The sequence below is a fragment of the Hippopotamus amphibius genome, chromosome 3 (genome assembly GCF_030028045.1).
Source record: "Hippopotamus amphibius kiboko isolate mHipAmp2 chromosome 3, mHipAmp2.hap2, whole genome shotgun sequence".
NCBI lineage: Eukaryota > Metazoa > Chordata > Mammalia > Artiodactyla > Hippopotamidae > Hippopotamus > Hippopotamus amphibius.
Genome location: NC_080188.1, coordinates 176,169,595 through 176,189,133, shown reverse-complemented (window position 1 = coordinate 176,189,133; position 19,539 = coordinate 176,169,595). Strand labels below are relative to the sequence as shown.

Here is a 19,539-nt window from a genome sequence, read left to right as displayed (position 1 = left end):
GCCATTTATTTGTTAAATAAACTTCTTATTTAGTAAGCGAAAGTGGAAGAGAGTTGAAACACAACTATTCTTTAAAAACACTACTCCCATCATAGTGGCCATTTATTGAGCACCTAAACATGCCAGGCACTTTACATATGTATTTTCCTTATCTTCATAACATCAAAAGTTAGATATTTTCTCTTTTAATGAAAAAAAGTGACAAAGACTCCTTGGTTAAAATATCTCCCTCCTGATCCCATAGCTCAGTGCTCCCCAATCTTTTTGGCACCAGAGACCTGTTTTGTGGAAGACAATTTTTCCACGGACTGGGTTGAGGGGGTGCGGTTCAGACGGCAATGCCAATGATGGGGAGCAGCAGAGGAAGCTTTGCTCGCTTGCCCACTCGCCACTTACCTCCTGCTATGTGGCCGGGTCCTAACATGCCATGGACCAGTACCAGTCCAGCGGCCCAGGGGGTTGGGGACCGCTGCCATAGTGGAAGTGAGACACTAAATTGGCCTCTCTCAGCTGTACTGCTTCACAGTAGCTGGTTGGGTGACCTAAATAAGATATCAGAACCCAGAGGAAAAAAAGATGCTGGCACTCCTTATTGACTTGAGGAAGAATTAACTAATGACCCACAATATAGACAAAACCAGTTTCTTACCTGTAAAATAGTTTCACAGGTGGCAGTATATTCAATTTCGCGCTTAAGCAGACAGCTCAACTCTCCAATTATGTCTCCACTAGTACAGTACTCTGTAAACCTGGTTGTGGACTCTCTATCAGCCCTTAGGCTCCTATCTATTCCAAAGGTAGGAGGTGAACTCTGCAACTGCAAAGGGGAAAAAATTGTGCAAAGGGACATACAAAATTAAAAGCCCTTGACCAAACCCTAAGAGGTCCCAGTGTTTCTTACAATCATTACAACGGAAGGAAAAGATTCTTTATGAAGACTTTCAGGTGTGAAGGAAGAATTAGGCTTCACAAAAATCATGGTTTCTTTCACATTTCAACTCTACAGGCAAGATTGTTTCTAATCTTTAACTTTACAGGTGACCCCTGTTTACCTGCCTTACATAAAAATTCCACCAAAAGTGGTCATTGCAGCCTGTCGCTAATGCAAGAACCCACTCTATTAGATATTCTTAGTACAATGGGGTAGTGTCTCAGGTGGAAAAAAATTTTGATTGCATGGATGGATAAATCAGATATCATGAATTAATATGCCCAAGCCATGATTTCAGTAGAAGCCTTGCCTAGCTTAAGATGCTTAAGAATAATGACCATGAGACATTAACAGAAAAAAGCTTTTAGGATGGACACAGGATGGTTGGGTTACTTCAGGCAAAGAACTGGTAGGCATGGGTGGGGGTAAAAGAAAGGTATCAGATTCCAGGAGGAAGATGCAGGAATCAACCAGAAGGATTACAAAACTTTCCAGAAAGTTTAGCCGTAAATATCAAAGAGGAAGGTTACTGTTCAAGACACAGGAAATGGAAGAAATGTCACTGAAGGAGTTGCTGTGAAAACTGCGCACCCTGCTAGTGGTTATCACTCAAATTTTTAGAGGCATTCATGCTTCCAAAGGACTTGAACATTTTTTAAATTTAATTTTGAATGCAGTTCAAAGGCCTTTTGGGTTATGAAGACTGTCTCTGCTTTTTTGCAAACCAAGGAAAGGGGATAACATCTGCAGTAAGCAGAATTCTCAAGAAGTCCTTCCAAGATTCCTATCTCTTTGTTATTCAGTCAAACATTGATCTGTGAATTGCTGTGAAGGGAGTCTGCAGATAGAATTAAGGTTACTAATCAGCTAAACCTAGAGAGATGATTCTGGATTATCCTGATGGGCCCATTGTAATCACATGAGCCCTCAAAAGTAGAAAAGCAAGTAGTCGTCAAAGATTGGCAGGGGCGGGGGCAATGAATTGATTTCTCTGTCCATCAGTTTTCTCATAAGGTTGATTATATGATTACATGTCATAACATACTGCCATTCTCAACCATCCTTTTAAATGTCACAACTAGCCTCTTCATCTCTCCATCACCGCTAACATACTATATACTTAACTTACTATTTTGTCCATTGTCCCATCTCCTTCTATGCCTCTACTAGAAATTAAACTTTAAGAAGACAGGGATTTTTGTTGGTTTTTGTCAATTCTATGCCTGGAATGAACAGTGCCTGCTGCACGGTAGTAATGAAGTAAATATTTGTTGAATGAATGAGTGAATGGGTGAATGAAAAGTGCCAGACACTTAATAAGTGCTATACATGTGTTAGTTAGTATTTATTGTATGAGGCTGAGTCAAAAATTATCTGCACTCTGGTTATATTAAAACGTCTATAAATTCTACAGCCAGAGCGCAGATAATTTTTGACTCGCCCTCGTAATCGTTCATTTCCATGATTAATTTTCGTATTTTTAAGGTCTGAAACACCCATTCCAAAAATAGAAAGCCAAATATATTATTTGCACGATATTAAGAGTTTGTCACTTGTAACCGTCATCTAGGATCTAGGAATTGTGTTGGTCACAGCTGGGGCTCACCCATGGATTCGGCTACAGGATTCAGTTTCTAAAGGATTCTTGTCCCTATCACTCTACTGACAACAAAAGCCTCCTATTGGTTAAAAATGGTATGAGCTTCATCCTATCTGACCTTTGAGAGAATCTGACGTTGTGGCCTGTTTCCTTATTCTTGACTCTCATTTCCTTTAGGTGAGTAACCCAGCCACTCCAAGTATTGGGTTCCTTATCTGAATGTCATGGAAAAGACTGTTCCTCCCAGGACCGTTGTAAGGAATAAGCAATAATTATGAAAGCATTTTGTAAGAAGGGAAGCACCTTTCAGATGGTGGGTACTATAATTATCTCTCAGCTGTGGTGTTCACTCTGAACAGGAATGGTTTCATTTGGAAAAGAAATTATGTGAAAAATTTGAAACTTTCTTGGTTCTTAAATTTCTCTTTATGTGATCATTACATATTTCAAAATACATTTTCAGTAAAGAATAAATAGTCCCTTACGATTGCCATTCCTGAAATAATTAAGTAGATTCCTTGTGGCATTTCACCTTCTTTACAAATGACATCTCCATAGTCAAAATAGGCAAGTTTGGCTCTTTCCTAAAAGAAAAAAAAAGAAAAGGAAAGAAAAGGAGAATCAACACAAATCTTCATAGTCTACTTCTCTAAACAGAAACAAGATTTTAAAGCTAAAATCTTTAAATGAGATTTTAGAACTAAAAAGTAGCATAAAAACAAATTATACTCTTTGGCTTGTTAATGAATTATAACGTTTTGACCTGACATACCTCATTAACTTTTAGGGGGAAAATGGGACAAGTAAGCAAATTGTAGACTTTGTGATTAGGACCTAGCAGAGTGACCGGTAGAAACATCCAATAAATGCCAGGTTGGTTAAATGTTTACAATAAAGTGTAATGATTCTGATCAAGAAGATAGGGGCAGGGCACTCTGGGAAAAAATTTCAGAAAGGCCACAGGACCCTATCTTGGGTGTGCAGGGGAGACTTTACAGAGGAAGGAACAGCTAAACTGAAACCTGAAGGAAGAGTAACAGATAGTCAGGATACGATGAGTCACAAGACCATTCAGGGCAGAGGATTCAGTTGCAAAGATTCAGAAGCAAATAGAATAACTGTATTGGGGGTAACGGCATATCATTCAATACATCTCACATAGGCAGGGAGAGGTGGAGGCCAGGGCTGAGTTATCCATTGGGCATCAATAGGCACAATGTCCAGGGTTCACAGTACTTTTCAGGATTCACAACAATGTTTTAGTTTCTTTTAAAATCATAAGAAAATAAAAGAACTTTTAGGTAGAGTAAAATGTATTAATACTAAAACATCTAATACGAATATATTCATCTTTATACTAACACAATCATAGAGTATAAATTTTCTGGTGCTTTTTTACAGAGGAAAAGGCAGAAGTACCTGGGGCCCAGGAAAGTCATAATGCAGCCTGGGTGGAGGCAGGATTAGAGAGGTGAGCTGGGGCCAGATCTCCAAGGGGCTCACAGGCACAGTAAAAAGTTTTAGCTTTTCCCAAAACCAGGGGGTAGTCACTGAATAGTATGTAACAGAAGAATTATGTTGACAGATTTGCATTTTACAAAGATGTGTAGGAAACATTTTTTAATCATTCATAGCGGTTATCTCTAAGTATGATGTGGGGAGTAAAAGGTTTCCATTTTTCACTTCTGAATTATTTTGCAGTGTTGAAATAAACATGGATGACTTCACAATTTTTTAAAAAGTTCACCTAAAGCCAATTATCCAGCCTATGTATTACTCAGACCTTTTTTTTTCAACTGTTATCTTTAGGCTTATCTTCGCACATATTACCTTTTTAATTAACCACACCATTTGGAGGATGAAAGAAGGAAGGAGTAGTGAAAATTAACTATTGCTGCTGTGTTGGAGACCAAGATTGAAATTAATGTCTACAATGAGGGGTGTTTGTTTTGATTACTATACAGATTTTTAATGATCCACGCAATCCCTGGGCTGCCCCTCATGAGAAAAATGCCCATATGCTTACAATTCATCACATTTTTCTTTACCCTAGTGAAATGGGATTTAAATGACTAGCAAGAGCCAACATATTAAGGAAAAGGGACACTTTAAGAGTGAGCCCTGTCTGTAAGGGGGTGGAGAGAGTCTGACAGCGTTGCAGAGGCTTGGCAGGTTAAGGAGGAGAAGAAGGTTGTGCCCCGGTTACAGATTCACCCAGGTGTATGGAAATCATTAACTTATGAAGTTCTCTCTCATGGTTTTTCCCATTCCTTCCCCATTCACTGCAAGACAATCAGTTAATTATACTTGTGAAAGTATTACCTATAAAGAGACAAATTTGAATTTTATTTTAAAGTCGGATATTTTAAAAAACTGAACAGGATACATATTGTAATAAACACCCTCTAAATACCTTCTTCACAGTCCAGGCCCATCCCTCACCTCTCACCCTCGTTTATTTGAGATCTGTTTTCCAAACTACCCCAATGGCCCTTGCCCATCAGGTTTCCCCCTCCTCACAGCCACACTTGTACTCCCCAAAGCTGGACATCTGATTCAAGCTAAGCCGGTTGGATTTCTCTCTCAAGAATTTGAACTGAGGGACAAAGAGCCTGGGAGTTGCAAACTGAGTCATCATAGCCAAATGCTACAGGAAGGGTCCACTGTGGGAAGACATTCTGGAACCTTTTTGAAACATTGAAAATGTTGAAGTATGTGGGCCCAGCGATGGGATTCAGAATGTCCTGCTTGAGCAGTGGAGGAGCTGAGGGTGCGGGGCGTGGAGACTAATATCACCCTGTTTGGTCCTGAGGGATGGCTGGTTAGCCAAAGACGGGTAAGATTCCTCAGAGGAGGAACAACCTAAGACAGGCACAGCCGCAGAGGGGCCAACAGGGGTGGTGCATAAAGCCTTCCTTATATCACCGTGTTTGGCCCTGGAGGATGACTGGTTAGCCAGAGACGGGTAAGATTCCTCAAGGGAGGAACAACCTAAGACAGGCACAGTCGCAGAGGGGCCAACACGGGTGGGGCACAGACCCCCAATATCTGAGAGAGGTCTCCTGCCCCCAGGGCTGTTTTGCTCTCCACCCCCAGCTCAAATCCACACCTGCTCAACTCAGACCCAGGAAGTAAACAAAGATAATTGCCTCAGTCATGTGAGGCCTTTGATTGTTTATGAGTGTAACCTGAGAATGTTAGCCCACGAACTCAATAAAAGCAGCCTGGGATGAGTCAGCAGGGCTCTTGATCCGAGAGGTCTTGAGCCCCCCCGGTCCCACTTTTCTCTTCAGTCTGTGTCTGTGTCTTCTTCAAGCTTGCGGCACCCGTCACTCACCTCGAGTCGCCGAGCTGGTCTCGGCAGTCCACAAATTCCTACCACTGACATCCCAGAGCTGGCCTGAGTCCCCACCCTGCTCAGAGTTAGTCAACTGTTTCTTAGCTTCTGTATACTACCAAGATATATTTTCGGTAAGTTCCCCTTTTTGCTTAAACTAGTTCAAGTAGAGTTTTGTTACTTTCAACCAAAGAAGTCTTAATTTAACTAAATTTGAAATTGATTTGAAGAAAAATTCAAAATTTTCTGATATGAAGAAAACACTAGTATGGCCTAAATGAAATGAGATACTCAAAGCTCAGTAGAAACTCCACTATGATTGCCGTCTTTCTAGACAGAAAACAAGGGAATGTTAGGGGACATTTTTCTAGAAAGACAGCAATCATAATGGAGTTTCTACTGAGCTTTGAGTATCTGACATTATACATAAACAGATGACATATATCTCCATGCCTAGATCACAAGGTACAGTACAACCAAATTTATAGTAAAGCAAGTGCTATTCTTTTTTTCTCTTTTTTTTTTCTTTTAAGAATTTGGAACTGATACCATCTTTAGTTTTTAATTTTAATGTTTTTATTTTTTTACGTTTATTTTTTGACAATCAACTTTTATTTATTTATTTGTTTTAAACAAGTACTATTCTTTGTCAGAGTTTTCCTGATTCCAAAAATCTGACAGGTTTTAACAAGTTGACGAAAAAGTTATTATCCCTATAATTCATATATAGCCATTTAAAACTAAAGCCACAAACTGGTAGTCTATGAGTCACATCCAGTCCACAGATGTATTTTGTTTGGATTACACATTTTGGATTACACAATTCAGTATTTTTAAAATTCTGAATTGGTTGCCAAGTTTTAAAAATTTGGAATTTTCACATAAAAATTCAGATTTATGGATCCTCTTTTAAAAAAACTGACCTCTACATTATTAAATCTAATAGTCAACTTTCAATCTTCATCTTATTTAATCTCTCATCCTCATTTGACATAGTTGATCACTTTCTCCGTGAAATATTTTCTTCACTTGGCTCTGGGACATCATTTTTTTTTTCTCCTATATGATGGATAACTCAGTTCTTTTTTTTCCCAGTTTTATTGAGATATAATTGATGTACAGTACTATATAAGTTTAAGGTGTATAGCACAATGACTTGACACACACATATTGCAAAATGATTACCACATAAGTTTAGTTAATATATATCACCTCATATAGTTACAAAAAAATTTTTTTCCTTGTGATAAGAACATTGAGAATCTACTCTCTTATCAGCTTTCAAATATACTACACATATATGACTATATAACTATAGTCATCATGTTGTATATTACAACCCCGGTATTTATTTATCTTATAACTTAAGTTTGCACCCTTTGACTCACTTCAATTCACCCGGCTTCCACTCCCCACATCTGGTAATCATCAATCTGATCACGGTTTCTATCCTCAATTCTTTTTGCTAATTCTGCCTCATCTCCCCACCTCTAAATGTTGGATATGTCAGGACTCAATCCTTGGATGTCTATAATAATTCCTTAAGTTATCAAGTTTCAAGACCTTAAATATTATCTCTATGCTGACAACTCCAAAATGTCCTTCTCCAGTTTGGCCTCCCACCTGCATTCCAGTTATGTATCTGCCTGCTCAGCAGCTCCACTTGGATGTCCAAAAGCTTTCTCAAATTTAACCTATTCAGAATCAAACTTTTGTCTCCCCCTCCCCCCATATAAGTCTTCTCTTCCCCATCTGAGTAAATGGTTACTCTGTTTTCAGACTATTCTCTATTTTCAGACTAAAATCCTAGATTATTCTTTCTCTAACACTCAATCAACATCTGTATGCTCTCTCTTCAAAATCTGTCAAGAATCTGACCACTGGGACTTCCCTGGTGGCGCAGTGGTTAAGAATCCACCTGCCAATGCAGGGGACATGGATTCAATCCCTGGTCCAGGAAGATCCCACATGCCACAGAGCAACTAAGCCCGTGCACCACAACTACTGAAGTCCGTGCGCCTAGAGCACATGCCCCACAACAAGAGAAGCCACTGCAGTGAGAAGCCCCTGCTCACCACAACTACAGAAAGCCCACGGGCAGCAACAAAGACCCAATGTAGCCAATAAATTAATTAATTAATTAATTTAAAAAAATAGAATCTGACCACTTCTCACCACTTTCACTCACCCAAACCACTAACATCTCTTGCCTACTTGTCATAATCACCTCCTAATTGGATTCCCTGGCTTGCTCTTGACCCCTACAGCCTGGTCTCAACACATCAACAGGTGATCATTTTTAAGTGTAAGTTAGATCATGTCTCGTCTCTCTTCAAAACCTTTTAATTAATTCAGAGTAAAAGCCAAAGTCCTTACAATGACCTACAAAGTTCTACAAATGCAGGCTCTCCACAACTGCTCAGGCATCATCTCCTCCCTCCATCACTGGTCCTGCCACAGGGGCCTTTGTGATAGTTCTTGAACACAGCAAGCACATTTGCCTCAGGGCATTGTACTTGCCTTCTCCCAGGTATCTATACTGGTGTGCTCCCACACTTATTTCAGATCTCTTTCCAAAGGAAACTTATTAGAGCAGTCTTCCCTAACCACCCGTATAAAACAGCTGCCTAACCACATACCCTTTTTTCACCTTTTCTCCATACAGCATTTGTCACCATCTGACAGACTATATATTTATGCACGGATGTGTTCATTGTACATCTCTATCCATATAATACAAAGTCCATGAAAGCAGGGGCTTATTTATTTTGTTCACTGCCATATCCTCAAACCTAGAACAGTCTGGTGCATAGAGGCTATTCAACAAATATTTGTTGAAAGAGTGCAAATTCCTATGGCAGCACTCAGCTGACTTTAGACAGAGCATGAGCTCTTGAATATACCACAGTCCTCACTGTTTCCTATTTATACTACACCCGGATGGTTTTTACCTTTATATTATCTGCCTGGCCTGCATAGTAATTTAAATATGAGACCCTTGCTCTAAAAAAAAGGCTCTTCCAGAGTGTGCATCTGGAAGTCCAGGGCTCTACAACAGAAAATAAGATGGGATTGGTAATAATCAGGTAACACAGATAACTCATCCTAAGCAGATAGGCAATTATAAAAAAATCTTTACCCTTTAGGCTCACAATGAAATCTACTGTTCTCAGTTTTGCTGGGCCTCCATTTTGACTTACCCTTCACTGGCCATTACAGGATTCTTGCTTTGGATTTTTTTTGTTAATCGTGAATTAGGGATTGGAAAAAATGAAAAATAATTATCATTGAACCTGAGCTAGAAGACAGAATCTTTACCTTGAAGAACTCAATGAGAACATCTTTATTTTCTAGCCAAATGATATTATGAAGATACTTGTCAGGAGTAGGGGGCGGGATTGCCATTGGAAAGTTATTCAGTGATTTTATTTTTGCAAGAAGTACCTAAAACAAACAATCAAAATAATGGTGATCAGATCCTGTAACAGAAAAGGGACATTAGGTAAAAATGAAGGAAATCTAAATAAAATACTGTTATGCAAATCTAACCATGATTTTGACTCAGAGCTTTTCTCACCCTATTTAAATTGTCCCTATTCTCCCCTTATTACTATCCTTTCTACTATTTTAACTAGTATATTAACTCATATTGAATTTATCACTTTATAAGCCAATTCACAGTTGTATTCTACCCTGTCTTAATCTCAAATTATCTAATATTCACAGTTGATTCCCATATGATTTAACGCTATGTTCAAATTTTTTTTCACGTCAATGATTTGCTTCTCTAAATTCTTCTAATTTTGGAGGATATAGTTCTAGTCTTGTGGCCTCTGAGAAGCCTTCTCTGACTTCCCTCACCATATAAGAGATAATCCCTTATTTGCCTTATTCCCATAGCATCTCTTACAAATCTCCCTTATGGAACTCATTACACTGTAGTGTTATTATTTTTACTTATCTATTATGTGTAACTTTTGTTGATTGGCTGAATAAATGACTAAATGCGAAAAAGAGGAAGCATCCATAGGCTTTGGGGTCAGTGTTGTATTCACTAAGTATCCCAGTCTCCTCAAGAGTCCATGTCATGTAGTAGGTATTCAACAAATATTTACTCAATTAAATTGGCTAGATTTACCTAGCTCTTTATGACCCGCGATTGATAATTATATCTCTTTAGTTGACAATTAGGCAATTAGTAGGCATTCAATAAATAACTGTTGAATGATTGATTTACCCATTACCTTTCTGAATAAACATATAGGAAAAAATAAGATTCTCTCTTCATAAGGGCTATTATTTATTTTAACTAATAGGTATCAAGCATTCAGTTGAATCTTACACAATATTCAAAGTAAGAAAGGAACAATATACAAAAATACAAAACACAATGTGTGATGAACCCAGTGATAGGGCAAGAATAAAGATGCAGATGTACAGAACGGACTTAAGGACACGGGGCAGGGGGGCAAAGGGGAAGCTGGGACAAAGGGAGACAGTAGCACTGACATATATACACTACCAAATGCAAAATAGATAGCTAGTGGGAAGCTGCTGCATAACACAGGGAGATCAACTCAATGATGGGTGGTGACTTACAGGGCTGGGATAGGGAGGGTGGGAAGGAGTTGTGGGAGGGAAGGGATATGGGGATATATGTATAAATACAGCTGATTCACTTTATACAACAGTATAAAGCAATTATACTCCAATAAAGAGCTCAAAAAATAACTACCTTAAAAAAAAAGAGATGAAATAGAAGTAAGATTATAGGATGGGATTGAGGTGTGACAACATTAGAGTGAAACTGAGCAAAAAATAAATTTCAGCTGAATTTAAGGGGGGAAAAACTGTTTCAATGAGCAAGTCCTTTAGACAATAAAAGAAAATGTTCTTGTACAAAAAACAAACAAACACAATGTGCGCAGAGCTGGAAGTTGAAGAACACTGTAAAGTGGCCCTTTCTTGTCCCTCTGACAGACACTAAAGAGAAATCATATTACCCATTCAGTCCTGTGCTGTGACCTTATAGAGACGAATGAGGTAGAGCTATAATGGGGAAAGCTGGCCTGTCCCACACCCACTTCCCTTCTGGGCCATGGAGAGGGGACTATGTCCAGGAAGTATCCAGAAGCACAGTCCATGGTGGCCTATGGCTGAAAGGTGCCAGTGACAAGGAAAAGCATGTGACACCCAGGAGCAGCTTATCAATGGGAATACAGGCAAAATGTGGGACCAGAACTTCCATTTTAATTCTTTATGCTAGGAAGCAGATAGACCCTTGTACAGAATAGAAAAATGACTATTTTCATAATTCACAGTCTAGATGGTGGATGTGATAGAGTGGTAGGATTAAACATTAAACATTTTTTTCTCTGTCTTATGTTCCTAATTTTTTTTGCAAATTTATAATTTTTCAAAATTCCATTTATCAGCTAACCACTGAGGGTGTCTTCCCTGTTCCTCTCATAACTGTTCCCTCCCTGATCTACACACACACACACACACACACACACACACACACACACACACATGCAAGTTGGTCCCGTCCTGTCTATGTTAACATTATATAATTACCAACTCCCTTGCCACAGCTGGTGGGAATGAGCAGTACATACTCCACCAGCAGATAGAGAGGCAGAAAAATCTAATGAGTTTGTAGAGGGAGCCGAAAGAAGATGCCACAGAGGGCAATCCTGATAAGAAATGGAGAATCTGAAAGCTTTCTAGGTCACTGTTGAAGTCCCTTCCTGAGGCCTGGCCATGTGGCCTGATTACCATGGGATCTGTGTTCTTACAATAAATCCTCCAACTCCATTTCTTTGCTAAACCTAGCTCAGGTTGGTTCTGTTACTTGCAACCAAGTGGTTTTGACATGCAGTGAGCCAGGTAGCACTGGCACTAGTTGCCACTGGCATCAACAATTCTTAGGCAATTACAGAGTTAACAACTGTCACGACTCACCCTTTTGCCAATCTCCCTCACTAATTATTCTCTGCTAGAGTAGCACTGCAGGCTTGAGTGTTGGCCTTATGGAACCCAGTAATACGGAAAATTTCTTTCTTACCTTATTCATCTCAATGCCCTCATGTTTATCAATAATGCCTCTTGACCAAAGGAAGGTGAGGCTTTTCAGAGCTTTAGCAATGACATTCCGGATTGCCTGCTTAGTCTTCAAAGCAATGACAACATCACGACCCTCATGCTCTATGAGTCCTGAAGCAAATAAAATCATCAGTAAGCAAACAATTCAATAACCACAATAATAACTAATATTTGCAGAATAGTTTATAATTTCCAAAGTATTTACACAATATCCTTTCATTCCTGTTTCATATAGAACTTTTGAGACCAGTAGGATGAAAGTTATTTTCATCTTCATTTTACGGATGAGAAAGTTGAAAAAAGGCTTCCTTCACCAGCTAAGAGAAAATCACTCCATCTTATTCCCATGGCATCTCCTACATATCTTCATTATGGAACTCATTACATTGTAGCATTAGTTTTCCTTATTTGTCTCATCCTCCGTATTATATAATTTTTGTTGGGTGGATGAATAAACAACTGAACGAAAGTGCCCCTGGACTTGTGCTGTTGGGTCTTTCTGAGATCAAATCTCATATTGTTCCTCTTTAACGATTGTGAGAAGTCATGGGATCGACTAGGAGTTAAGGCTTAAACTGCATCTGTTGCCTCCTTGTAGTCCTAACCTTGAGCACAATGCCTGACATCTGGAAGGTACTCAATCATTTTTTAACTTAAATGAGCAGTGAAATGAAGGACAGCTTAGTGGAGAGCATAGCTTTTAGTGTCAGATACACCTGGGCTTGAAATCTAGCTCACCACTTACCAGCCGTTGGACCTCAGGGGAGTTAACCTTCCTCAGCCTCAATTTCATTATCTATAAAATGAAGATGATAATAGTATTTGCCTCATGGAGTAATTCTATGGATTAAATGAAATAATGAATATAAAGCCATTAACACAATTCTTGATATAATTAGCAATAGGTTGCTGTAACCATACAGGAAAAGGCACTCCCTTTCACATGACTGAAAAGGGAAAATTTTGTAATATTCCATACTGATCTAAAACATAAGTCAAGCAGCTCCTAGGCCCCTAATCTTCAAATGCACAAAAAGAAAAATCTGCCTAATATGTAAATGGAAACAATGGGCCCTGGATTTTCTGAGACAGTGCCAAAATATTCCGACCTATTGTCTCCAAACTTACAATTTCATTCATTAGACCATGTTCTTTCAATTTTGATGTGGAAAGTATGATCCTCACAAATCCATATGGCATCTTTCAATGTGGTTATGAATACAAAGTGGTTGTGCTTTATTTCTTTTTACAATAACGTCCATTTGTTAAGGGCATACCATATGCCAGGCTCCCTACCAGATACTTATGCGCATACTGAGAGCCTGGCTCACAGCCCCTTTATGAGAAAAACAGACCCAAGAAGTATTGTATAAAATCCTAGGGCTCCCCTGTGTGTTTCAACTCAAGCGGAGTGACTGTAGATGCTCAAGAAATGACATCCCTTGCAACCCCACATTCCCGAATATCCTTGCAAACAAAGTAAAGCAAAACAAAAACAACACTGTCTGTCAAAGGTAATCTTTATGTGTCTTTTTCTTACAACCTTAAGGAATCTGATCTTGCCCACTTAATATACTTTCTGTACTCCCCATTCTTTCTTTTATGCTCCCATAGCAAATAACAGAACTCCTCTAACTTTCTTCAATTATCTATTAATATGCTCACACTTCCCACCAGGATCTGCACTTTTTGTACACCTGGCCCATCACATGTGTTTCCTAAATGCTTACTGAATGAATAAATGAATGAGTGATTGAATGAAAGCATGAACTTATCTTCTTTTGGGTTAAATTATGGGATGATAAGTTGTGATTTCAGGAAATTAGATATTCCAACTACTTACCTAGTTCTTTGACAGCATCTCGTTTGTTGGCTTCCAAAATTTCATATAATTTCTGTGAAAAGTTAAGAAACACATTAATTTCTAATTACACCACGTGCATCACTGGCTTTAAAATCTGAGAAAAAGAAGTACGGTAGAAGAAATCTCAATTAGCATTTGGGGAGATATTTAGGTCAAATTTTCCCGCTGTCAATTCTGCTGCTTTCCCCAGGCTCATACTCATAGGGCAAGGAATGCTGTGCAGCAGCTTACATAACTACTGTGCCTAATACTTCTTAGAAAAGACTAGTGTGCCCTCCACTGTGCACAACAGCGAATTCTCACAGATAGCACCCCACTAGAGGGTGGCCAACAGAGCAGCTGTTTGAGAAGCCAGTCTAATCGGGAGTGCAGAAACAAGTGGAATAATGAGAATATATGGCGTCAAGCAGTTCATGTTTCCTACAGATAACTCCTACCATAACTGAAGAAATAGCTCCACTCTGGGCTAACCAATCTCTGATCAGTCATACAATAGGTATTTGTCAAATTCCCACCCTGTCCCAGACATGGCTCTAGATGGAGCTTGCCCTCTAGGTTTGACTCTTTCTGGAGCTTCCACTTGGCCACATCAACAGACCTGGGACTGAACAACTGATGGTGCTTTAGGATGGTCAGGTACAGATGACTGAAATTCTGCCCCCAAATCATGTCTGGTATCATGCTATTTACAGGGAACAACTGGTTTGTTATCTAAAGTTTAAGCAGTTAAAGTTAAGTGTGTGTTATTGTTTTTGGATTAGAAAAGTCACATTAATAAATCCCCCATTTTGGTACTGATGAACTCAGTGACAAGACAAGAACAAGGACGCAGATGCAGAGAATGGACTGGAGAACTCGAGGTTTGGGGGGGCAGGGGGTGAAGGGGAAGCTGAGACGAAGTGAGAGAGTAGCATAGACATATATATACTACCAACTGTAAAATAGATAGCCAGTGGGCAGTTGCTGTATAACAAAGGGAGTTCAACTCAAGGATGGATGATGCCTTAGAGGACTGGGACGGGGAGGGTGGGGGGGGAGTCAAGGGAGGGAGGGAATACGGGGATATGTGTATAAAAACAGATGATTGAACCTGGTGTACCCCCCCAAAAAAATTTTAAAAATAAATAAATAAATAAATAATTTTAAAAAAAAACAAAAAAAACTAAAAAACAGATGATTGAACTTGGTGTACCCCCCCAAAAATAATAAATGAATAAAATTTTAAAAAAATAAAAAATAAATAAATCCTCCATTTTGAATATAAGAATGAAGTATACAATTTTTTTTTTGGCCACTGCAGAGCTTACAGGATCTTAGTTCCCCTAGCAGGGATTGAACCCACGCCCTTGGCAGTGAAAGCATGAAGTCCTAACTACTAGACCACCAGGGAATTCCCTGAAGTATATAATTTTTATTAAATTGTTTCTTCTCACTTGGTAACATTGAATCAATAATGGGAAGGTGCCAAATTATTAGCCTGCACATGACACCCACATACTGTGCTCCAGCCCTGCTTACAAAGGTTCAGAGACAGCAGCTAAGCCCCCTTCATACCAGACCAGACCTACAGCAGCTCTGTAAAACTGCCACAGAATAACCTTGCACAAGAGGCATTAGAAACCAACTCCTGCCCACAAAGAGAAAATAATCATGAAAGCCTGCATGTACATGTGACTTCTCTAAAGGTGAGATGCCACTGGCCAGTTTCTTGAACCATGTCACTTTCAGAATAAACAGCAGTTTATTATCTAAACACATCTCAATAAGACATTTAAACCTTTACTGAAGTCTCCTTTAAAAATGTCAAATGAGGGCTTCCCTGGTGGTGCAGTGGTTAAGAATCCACCTGCCAATGCAGGGGACACGGGTTCGAGCCCTGATCCAAGAAGATTCCACATGCCGAGGAGCAACTAAGCCCGTGCGCCACAACCACTGAGCCTGCGCTTTAGAGCCCACGAGCCACAACTATTGAGCCCACATGCCACAACTACTGAAGCCCGCTTGCCTAGAGTCGGTGCTCCACAACAAGAGAAGCCACCACAATGAGAAGCCCGCGCACTGCGTCAAAGAATAGCCCCTGCTCTCAGCAACTAGAGAAAGCCCATGTGCAACGAAGACCCAACACAGCCGAAAATAAAATAATAAAATAAATAAATAAATAAATTTATTTTAAAAAATGTCAAAGGGGAATTCGTTTCATGTCTTAGACTTCCAGGCAAATCTCTGCCCCCCAGATCTCTAAGCCTTCACCTAAACTCCTCAAAACACATTTTTTTAAGTTCTTTATTGGAATATAATTGCTTTACACTGTTGTGCCAGTTTTTGAGGTACACTAAAGTGAATCAGCTGTATTTATACATATATCCCCATATCCCCTCCCTCCCGCGACTCCCTCCCACCTTCCCTATCCTGGCCCTCTAAGTCATCACCCATCATCAAGTTTATCTCCCTAAAAACACATTCTTAATTTCCCCCACTGGCTCCTGTTTTTCTTCTCTCCTCTTCCTGTTTCTGAAATCTTTTCTCCTATGAATAGCTTTATGTTCTTTCTAATATAGGTCAACCTAAACTTTCATTTGCTCTTTTAATTTTCTTCTCCAATATTCCAAGTAAATCAACAGGATAGAATTCTGTCGCACATTAATATTTGATCCAACAGTCAATGCTCCTGTGATAAATCTAGATGATATTTCTCTATCCAATCTATAAGGATATCATAAAAGACATCAGATGCCTTCCTAAAATTCAGGTATACTCTTCCTATAGTGGTCCCTGATTATAAATGCTAAAGATATTTAACAATATGTCTTTTATGTATTTTATAAATTAAAAATTAAAAGATTAAATTAGGTGTCTTCACAGCCTCTCCTTCTTCCTGAATTTGATAAAGAAAAAGCCTCTCTTTCTTGGCTGAGAACCTGAGGCAACTAATAGTCATCACAAAAAATAGGTATAACAACCAGAAGATGTAACCCCCAACCCATCCTGATTTTATTTTTTATGCACACGATTATAAGATCTAGGGCTTCGGTAATTAGGATTCACATTCATTCTTGGATTAAAAATCAGGAGACTCACTTGGGCTGAGGAAATGCCCTTCAGCTATTGCTACTATTCAATTTAGACCTTCATCTACGTATATGAAAATATAACCCAAAATCAACAAACACTGGGTGGAAAAAACTGAATGAAAGATAAGAACCAAACACAACAAATAGAAGACTAAACCTCAAAGAAGAAGTGATACAGGAAACAGAAATTTTTAAAATAAAGAAATTCAGGGACTTCCCTGGTGGTGCAGTGGTTAAGAATATGCCTGCCAATGCAGGGGACACAGGTTCCATCCCTAGTCCAGGAAGATCCCACATGCCTCGGAGCAACTAAGCCCATGCACCACAACTACTGAGCCAATATGCCAAAACTACTGAAGCCCGCGTGCCTAGAGCCTGTGCTCCGAAACAAGAGAAGCCACCACAGGGAGAAACCTGTGCACCGCAATGAAGAGTAGCCCCCGCTCGCCAGCAACTAGGGAAAGCCCATGTGCAGCAATGAAGACCCAACGCAGCCAATAAATAATTAATTTTTAAAAATAAAAATAAATAAAATAGATTCAAGAGAATATCACATTCATTTAAAAACAAAAAAGAAGCAATCAAAGTTCTTAGAGATCAAAAAAGTATTTGTCAGAAAAGAAAAGTTAACAGATGGACTGAATAACAGAATAGATACAGCTAAAGACTGACTTATGAGCCTGGAAAATCAAACTGGGGGTTCTCAATGCAAAGAGGAAAGAGTTGAAAGTTATGGGAAAAGTTGAAAGAGGGGCTAAACACAGATATTCAAAGATCTCTTTAAAAGAACGCCAAAAGGAGAAAATAGAAACCACAGAGGGGAGAAAATAATCAAAGAAGTAATGGAAGGAAGATTGTAATCAGCAGTCTATAGACGCTCCACAAAGTGCTGCATGGGACAAATGGGAAAAAATAAATGATCACACCAAGACATATCTCAGTGAGATTTCAGAACTCCAAGGATAAAGATAAAATCCCCAAAGACTTTAAAGAGTGAGGAAAACAGTCACCTACAAAAGCAAAAGTAAAATCAGTCTTGTTTCAGCAATGCTGAAGACAGAGGGGCAATGACTTCAGGAAAATGGTTTTGGAGAGTCAGGCTATTTAAATCAAAATCAAAACAAAAAAAGAATTTTGGATTCATGGAAAAAATTTTGGACATATGGGAAAAAATTACTTATGGGCATAATCCAGCATAATAAAAGGAGAAGTCAAAAGGGAGCTCACATGAGACTCCAGAAAGAGTGGCTGAGGAATAGAAGAGAAGGAAGAGAAGGAAGGTATTTTTTAAAAAATTAACTCATTTGCTGTTTCATATAGAAGAGTCTCCAAGTAGTAAAGTTTTAATGACATTGGATCATATTTCCTTTGTAATGGATTCAATCAAATGATAGGTTCTACAGTGAATAATATTTATACAATCATAAAGTAAAGATTATTTTTTGGTTTTCCATGCATAGAGTCATTTACTGAAAAGAATGAAGACAATTATACTTACGGCATAGAATGTAAATGCTATATACCATTTCCCTGTAAAAATAATAGCTCCAAAAATTTAAGAGAGAGAGAAAAAGTTAAAGGAGATGAATGTTTAATCTCCTTATACTTCATGGCAAAGAGTAAATAAAGGCTGTTTAGAGATAGTAAATCAAGAATTAAATACATACGCATATTATTAAAATTATTATTGGCAAATAGTTGAGGAATTTAACACAGGAATGGTGCCTTTGGGGCCGTCTCTGGGAGGTGGTAGAGTAGAGGGCTGGGAGGGATAATTTTACTTCTTTTATTATATTATTTTCAAGTTCCAAATTTTGCATGAATTTTTTTTACCATATGTGTTCTCTTCTATTTGTGTGTGTGTGTGTGTGTGTGTGTGTATTAAAAAGACCTTACCTTTTAGGCCATGCTATTGAATACTTTGAACCAGAAAATCACACATGAAACTTTAAGTAGCCCATTTAGGGATGTGACTCTGCTACGTTGCAGAGGAGACTGGAGTGGACAGACTAGTGTGAGGGAACCTGGTTAGGAGGTGATTCATTCCACCTATGAGCTCCTAATGTGCTTATGTGCTTATCTCCCATTTGGTCCTTACCTCATACTGCCTGGAAATGAGGAGGGTCTTGAATGATAAAAAATAATAATAATAAATACTACCACTCATCCGGTCCTCAGTACCTGCATTTGAAGCTTTCACTGTCAAACCTTTGTTCTCTTTCCGTCTCTCCCCCACCACTTCAGACTGACCCTTTCTTGAAAGCCTTGCTCATGTTTCAATTCCTACGTGAAGTCTTTTTCAAGTGCCCTACCTTTTAGAGAGCGTTACAATGACAGACAGAACGTCTGCACTCAGAAAATAAAAGTGAGTAGATTTTCTTCCCTGAAGATCATAAATGAGTTTGATGATCATAGCTGAAATTTAAAGAGCAGGCTGTTCTCTGCAGCACCTAGTATCACATAAAAAACAATTGAATCCCCTTCACTTGATATAATGTATCTGTTGGGTCAAATGCATGCAGAAATGGTCTTAAAATAAAGCAATACAGGGACTTCCTAGGTGGTGCAGTGGTTAAGAATCCGCCTGCCAATGCAGGGGGCACACGTTTGATCCTTGCTCCAGGAAGATCC

At 38.9% G+C, this 19,539-nt stretch overlaps 1 protein-coding gene across 1 annotated transcript in view; it reads right to left on the bottom strand.

Annotated features, from left to right (window-relative positions):
* The window catches only part of SLC9C2 (solute carrier family 9 member C2 (putative)), a 79,472-nt gene that overhangs the window by 9,164 nt on the left and 50,769 nt on the right, over positions 1–19,539 (bottom strand). Inside the window, exons 18-22 of the mRNA XM_057727238.1 lie at positions 13,817–13,868; positions 11,936–12,084; positions 9,187–9,312; positions 3,017–3,115; positions 650–817 (exon numbers count right to left, since the gene is read on the bottom strand). Coding sequence (XP_057583221.1) covers positions 650–817; positions 3,017–3,115; positions 9,187–9,312; positions 11,936–12,084; positions 13,817–13,868 — 594 coding nt within the window. The remainder of the gene's footprint in view (positions 1–649; positions 818–3,016; positions 3,116–9,186; positions 9,313–11,935; positions 12,085–13,816; positions 13,869–19,539) is intronic.